Here is a 6,871-nt window from a genome sequence, read left to right on the forward strand (position 1 = left end):
AAGGTGGGGTAATTAAGGAGGAGACTACTTACATCTTTCATACTTTGTTTTAAATTTCTATGTACACTTATTTGAGGACGGAAAGAGTATGTGGCAATTCTAACGCTAAAGAAAAATAGCAGCACAATCCTAGTCCCGTTTTCTATTGTTTTCCTATTCGGTCAGTTTTTTGTTGTTTCTTTTCCAAAATTGTAAACTTTTTTCAAATTCATGAACATTTGTTCAAACTCATGATCTTCTCTCAAATTCGTGAACTTTAGACTTGAATAGGCGCTCCCCGATCCAAGTGCACAATTCGAGGGAGCTCCCGATAGGTGTTTGCTGTTCTGTTGTGCTGGTCCTATGGGGCCTTAGCACGACGACTTTCCGACTGTGTACTACAACAAGTTTTGCCCTGCTCTAGCTAGGGAGGGGCGATGACGGCTCGCTTAAGTGTTTGTAGTCGTTGGTAGGTGGTCTACGGATGTGGATACAATTTTTATTATTTATTTATGGTGTTGGTTGTATTGCCATGATTGAAAATGAATAGATTGGTATTTTTCTCGAAAAAAAACTATTCATGGGTTAAAAAAATGTTGGTGATTTTGAAAAAAAATGTCTGTGAATTTAAAAAGTGTTGGTGATGTGCTTGTGAATATTTATTGAATTTAGTGATCTGATTTTGAATTTTATGGAGAAAGAAGTTGATAATTAAAAACACTTGAGGAGAAGATGAAGAATGAAAGAAAGAAACAAATATAAAAAATAAATAAATAAAAGTAGTCCAGTAGTAGTAAGATAGGTTAGGGCAGGCGGTGCAGTGCAGCCCATGCAGTCGGCCCACCCACCCACGCATCATCTATCGGGTCCAGTCCAGTCGCGTCTAGGTTAGGGAGGGATGAACCAAGGGCCAGGATGCCGCGGAGCGCATGATCGGACGGCGGGGTCGTGCCCTGGGTCTTTTAAAAGGCTCCGCTCCAAACCCCCAGTCCATTCCCCAATCCAATCCATCCCCTCCCTCCGTCGGCTTAAACCCTAGACCGCCGCCACCCTCCGCCGCCGCCGGTTGACATGGAGTTCTGGGGTAAGCAAGCATTCCTTGAACGCGCCCAAATTGGTTGGTTTGTTTGTTTGTTGCGGTATGTATGTATGTATGTATATCGTCCATCCTACTATTAGATTAGATTAGTTTAGCGGATTGGATTGGATTGGATTGGAGTTCAGCGAGCCGAGCCGTCAAACCCTAGCAATAACATGTTTGTCTGTCTGTCTACTTACTGCTGTTGTATGGTGCTCCCACAATAACATGATTGATTGATTAGATAGTCTGTCTCTCTGTAATCTAATGGCTTGTTAAAAACGTGAGTATGATGATTTTTTTTTTAAAAAAATCAATCAATCAATCTACTGTCCCTGTACATGTCTTCATTTTTTTAATTTTAATAATGTTTGTGCTGTGCAGGCCTTGAGGTTAAGCCTAACCAGTCCGTCAAGGTTTCACCTGATGATGACCACTTCCTCCATCTCTCCCAGGTCTGCTGCTGCTCTCTTGTCCTCACCATATCAATTAACTCTTCTCTACCTATTCTATTATTATTATTATTATTATTATTATTATAGTATTGCTTCTTTTTTTTGCGGGTGAATTATAGTATTGCTTCATGATTGAAATATTATTATAGTATTGCTTCATGATTGAAATATTTTTTTTTTGTTTGGTCATTATTCATTTCTTCCTCCTCTTATGTGTGCGTTCGTGTTTCCATGCCAGGGTGCCCTTGGTGAAGTCAAGAAGGATGACAAGGCTACCATGTTCGTCAAGATTGGCGACCAGAAGCTAGCCATCGGGACCCTCTCTACTGACAAGTTCCCTCAGATCCAGTTCGACCTCGTCTTTGAGAAGGAGTTTGAGCTCTCACACAATTCCAAGACGTCCAGCGTCTTCTTCTCTGGCTACAAGGTTTTCCAGCCTGCCGACGGAGATGAATATCCTTTTTTACATATATACTAGTAATAATATTTCCTTATCAAGTATGTGCTACTTGAGAGTCTTGTTTCCTTGACCTGCCTTTTCCCCTGCTTCCACGATGGATTTTGATTCCGAGGACGAGTCTGAGGAGGAGCAAGACACCATCATTCCAGCACTCACCAAGGAGAATGGTATGCACATTTCCCCTGTTGCTTCTAGTCACATCTATCTTGGATGGAACACCAGTGGAAATGGAGAGATGATGACCCTTGTCAATGCATTTTTCTTCTTTCTTCCTTTTCAAGGCAAACCTGAAGCCAAGGAGCAGAAGAAGCAGGTTAAGATTGACACTGCTGCCCCTTCAAAGTCCAAGCCTGCTGCTAAGGATGGGGGAAAATCTAACAAGGATGATGACAGCGATGATGATGATGACAGTGATGAGGATGACAGCCAAGATGACTCTGGTGATGATGGATCATTGATTCCCATGGAGGATGATTCTGTGAGTTCATTTAATTGTCGCCCCATAATTTGTTTATGTTATATATATGGCCTGGTCTAGGTTTTTCTAGATTGATGCTTGACTGAAACTGCCATCACCTATTATGGTAGATATGCATAGTTTGTGCTCACTGAAATTGTTTTTCACCTATTTGTGGTAGCTATGCATATAGATTGATTCTTGACTGAATTTGATAATCTACTATTATGGTACATATCCATATAGATTCATGCTTGACTGAAATTGTTAAATCTACCTATTATGATAGATATGCATATGAATTCATGCTTGACCGAGATTGTTAATCTACCTATTATGGTATATATGCATATGAATGGATGCTTGACCGAAATTGTTAATCTAGCTATTATGGTATATATGCATATGAATGGATGCTTGACTGAAGCTGCTGGTCACATATTATTGTAGGATGATAGTGAGGACGGTGATGATTCCTCTGATGATAGTGAGGATAGCTCTGATGAGGAGGAAGAAGAAACACCCAAGGTAGTATGATTGTTTTTGATGTCGATGTTTTATTATAATTTTCTCTCTGGATGCCTAGTTTGTTACCTGACACCCAACATTATGCTGCTATTCAGAAGCAAGAGACTGGGAAGAAGAGGGCGGCTGGAAGCGTGTTGAAGACCCCTGTTACTGACAAGAAGGCCAAGATTGCAACACCGTCAGGCCAGAAGACAGGTATAACATTGTGTGTGTGATATCAATCAGCCTTGCAATGAATGTGAGCAGCCCATGATATGGTGTGGCCTTGGTTGTTTGCTGATGATGGATGGCCTTTGTTTGCAGGTGACAAGAAGGGAGCTGTCCATGTGGCGACTCCTCACCCGGCCAAGAAGGCAGGCAAGACCCCGGCTACCAGCGACAAGTCGCCCAAGTCTGGAGGGTCGGTCGCGTGCAAGTCGTGCAGCAAGTAATAAGTCTTTTCTCTTGTGCTATATATATATTTCTGTTTGGACAGTTATTAGATGATGACTGTGGATTCCAGTGTTGCTAACATGGTGAATCTCTCTTGATTGGTTTTGCGCAGGACATTCAACAGCGAGGGCGCTCTAGCTTCGCACTCCAAGGCAAAGCACGAGGCCAAGTGAAGAGGAGAGGAAGGTGTTGGCTGGCTGGCTGGCTCCAGTTGCTATTATTTTGATCTGTCTGCCCTATGAGATTATTATCGTTATGCTGCTGTGTTAGGCTCTCTACTTATATGTCTTGTGTTGTCGTACGTGTTCCCTACCTACCTTACCTAGCCTGATCCTGAGGGAAGGGAAGGGAGAAACCGTTGAGCTGTTAGTGTTGATGCGTTTGTTGTTGAATCGAACAAAAAAGCCGCTGTGATTCGGAATTGGAATTGGTTGGTGGAATGCTATGGTCATCATGGTTTTGAATGAATGAATCCTGTGTGGTTTGGGACATATTTTTGGCTTGTTTCTTGATGTTTTTGAAGTGGGTTGCTGCACTTGTTTGATGTTGAGGTGAAATGTTAGAAAGTCTTTTGACATGAAGAAAAATGCAACTAGTTATAGATGATAGATTTCTCTAGTTAATCCTGTCTAATGGTAGCATATCATATAAGCAAAACTAATTGGCTGGGCTGGGCTACCACTCTTGTTCAGATTGTGAGCCAACCAGAAGTATGTACACAAGGCTGGCTCTAGGAACAAGGATACACCAGGCAGGCAGGCTCCAATTTCTCCCTCGTCTACATCTAGGGCCTTCCTTTTCCTCTCCTTCCCCTCCTATGCTAGGCTAGGCTAGATAGATGTATAGTTGATCTTGTCTCTCTCAGGAATGGTGTCCCTCCCTTGCATCAACTACAAACAAATCTGAAACTAGTCTGAAATTGTTAATTTCTGAACCTATATGACAGCCAACACATCTGTGTGGTTTCTCGCACTTATTACTACCGATGCTGCGGATCTTCAACTAGAACCAACATTTGATTTTTCTTATTTGATATCTTCAAGGCAAATCGACCCAATTCAGTGGCTGATGAAGTTTTGAACCTTTTTTCTAATATTCGTTGAAAATTTTTGTGTTTCTGCTTGAGCCGTATGACGCACGCCCCAAAAGCCAGACATTTCATCTCACTTTCACAAGGATCAAAACCCCTCCCTCCCTAGGCGGAGACAGTGACCCAAATCAATGCATCAAGGGAGCTGTCCATCCAGCGTCATGACAACCCAAGACCACCAATGCGCCGCTCCCTCCCGCGTCAAGACCGAGAACACAAACGACCCAAGACAAAGGGTCCACTCAGGGATCTTATGATTTAACTGACAAGTTCAACGCTACTGTATTAAACAAGGGCAACTGTCTGTGGCAGATTACACTAGAGACTTCGAGGATTTGATGGCACAAATTCAGGAAGAAACACCTCAACTCTGGTTTGTCAGGTGTTATGTTAATGGACTAAGAGAGGGGATTAAATTCCAAGTCACAAGTCACAAACCACAAACCATTACAAGATGCTTATTGGCTAGCTAGGGAAACTGATCCTCCCAAAAAGTTTAGTTTAGTGTGCCCTATAACAATTTTTAACTAGTACACATATACATGTCTTGTGGAGTACTATGCTACTTGAGTCTTGTTTCCTTGACCTGCCTTTTCCCCTGCTTCCAAAATGGATTTTGATTCCGAGGATGAGTCTGAGGAGGAGGAGGAAGACATTCCTCTTTTGCTTCTAGTTCGTGCTTCCTTAATTCATTTGCACACCTCTCTTGCAGGGGAAATTGAGAGTTGACCCTTGTCAATACGTTTTTGTTCTTCCTTTTCAAAGTCTAAGGCTGCTGCCAAGGATGTGGGAAAATCTAACAAGGATGATGACAGCGATGATGATGATGATGATGAGGAAGAAGAAACACCCACCCAGGGTAGTATGCTCGTTCTTGATGTGCTCTTGTCAATGTTATTATTATAGTTTTTCTTGCTGATGCTAGTTTGTTACCATCATATACACCTGACAAAATGGTGCTATTCACTATTCACAAGTGTGTTCAAGACCCCTGTTACTGACAAGAAGGCCAAGATTGCAACACCGTCAGGCCACAAGACAGGTATAACATTGTGTGTGTGTGTGATATCAATCAGCCTTGCAATAATGAATGTGAGCAGCCCATGATATGGTGTGGCCTTGGTTGTTTGCTGATGATGGATGGCCTTTGTTTGCAGGTGACAAGAAGGGAGCTGTCCCTTTGTTTGGAGGCAGGGACGGAGCCAGGATTTTGACATAGGGGGGGCGAGAGCTCGCCTTCAGTGCGTAAACTTATAATAAGATCATGGACAGACACAGTAGCCTATTTATTTTAGTGAGACAATAGCCTATTTTGATGAACCATATGTCCATCCTAATAATCAAGCAAAGAAAATTGGCGCGAGATATGAATAAATTCAATTTCAATCAAAAGTTTTCATAAAGCAAATTCTGAAAGCAATTCGGATGTAACTAAATCATTCAACTACAGGAATGGATAACCAATGCAAAACCATGTCTCACGGTTAATATGTTTTTTTGTAGTTTATACAGATCAAATCTTGTACTCCTACTTCGTTTCTACTTCTAAAGGCACAAGTTAATCTAATCTCAAAACATCAGCCATCGACTAAGTAATTGAGAAGAAGAGAAAGTAATCTAACCATGTTTCCATGCCTAGTTGCCCGGCTCTGCGGCCGGCCGGCCGATCGGCCCGTGCATGGTCTTAATTTCCCCTTCAGCAATTCTGGACTAAAGATTGGAAGCTCCATGTCGATGGATCATGAACTACTCTAGACGGTTCCCCAATAGCAGCAGAGGAGGTTGCGGGCGACCGGGGATCAGGCGTCGATCCCGTAGCTGCCACCAACGTAGCCACAATCTGACCTAGGCGTGCGTGCGTTCCAGACCTGGCCCTATTGCCTTCTACAATGGGCTTCCCCTTCTACAATAACCTACTTTTTTGTCTGACGTATATGGGCTGGGCCTTCACGTTGCATTATAGAAAGAGGGACAGGGCCATAGGGGGGGGGGGGGCAAAACGAGACAGACACTACCTGCAGTTAGCCAAAATCAAGGAAAATCTAGTCGCTATTAACAGGAAACGCTATCGTCAGGGGGGGTCTCGCCCCCCCTCGTCCCCCCTTGAATCCGTCCCTGTTTGGAGGTGACAAGAAGGGGGCTGTCCATGTGGCGACTCCTCACCCGGCCAAGAAGGCAGGCAAGACCCCGGCTACCAGCGACAAGTCACCCAAGTCTTTTCTCTTGTGCTATATATATATTTCTGTTTGGACAGTTATTAGATGATGACTGTGGATTCCAGTGTTGCTAACTTGGTGAATCTCTGTTGATTGATTTTGCGCAGGACATATATTCAACAGCGAGGGTGCTCTAGCTTCGCACTCCAAGGCCAAGCACTATTATTTTGATCTGT

The 6,871-nt window shown here is 43.1% G+C and overlaps 1 protein-coding gene across 1 annotated transcript; it reads left to right on the plus strand.

The window, feature by feature from the left end:
- The first annotated feature begins 930 nt into the window (after window positions 1-930).
- On the plus strand, window positions 931-3,880 carry LOC125530677 (histone deacetylase HDT2-like). The gene is made up of 9 exons (XM_048695072.1): window positions 931-1,063; window positions 1,442-1,512; window positions 1,751-1,965; window positions 2,066-2,139; window positions 2,254-2,450; window positions 2,880-2,957; window positions 3,053-3,152; window positions 3,261-3,384; window positions 3,502-3,880. Exons 1-9 carry the CDS (start codon window positions 1,051-1,053, stop codon window positions 3,560-3,562), a joined length of 933 nt encoding a protein of 310 aa, XP_048551029.1. The 5' UTR covers window positions 931-1,050; the 3' UTR covers window positions 3,563-3,880.
- Window positions 3,881-6,871: the final 2,991 nt, after the last annotated feature.

This window comes from Triticum urartu, unplaced genomic scaffold (genome assembly GCF_003073215.2).
Source record: "Triticum urartu cultivar G1812 unplaced genomic scaffold, Tu2.1 TuUngrouped_contig_6483, whole genome shotgun sequence".
Lineage (NCBI taxonomy): Eukaryota > Viridiplantae > Streptophyta > Magnoliopsida > Poales > Poaceae > Triticum > Triticum urartu.

Coding starts and splice junctions, on each gene's coding strand:
- LOC125530677 (XM_048695072.1), top strand. Junction 1,966..2,065: donor CAGCCTGCCGACGGAGATGA/ATATCCTTTTTT, acceptor CCCTGCTTCCAC/GATGGATTTTGATTCCGAGG. Junction 3,385..3,501: donor GCGTGCAAGTCGTGCAGCAA/GTAATAAGTCTT, acceptor GGTTTTGCGCAG/GACATTCAACAGCGAGGGCG.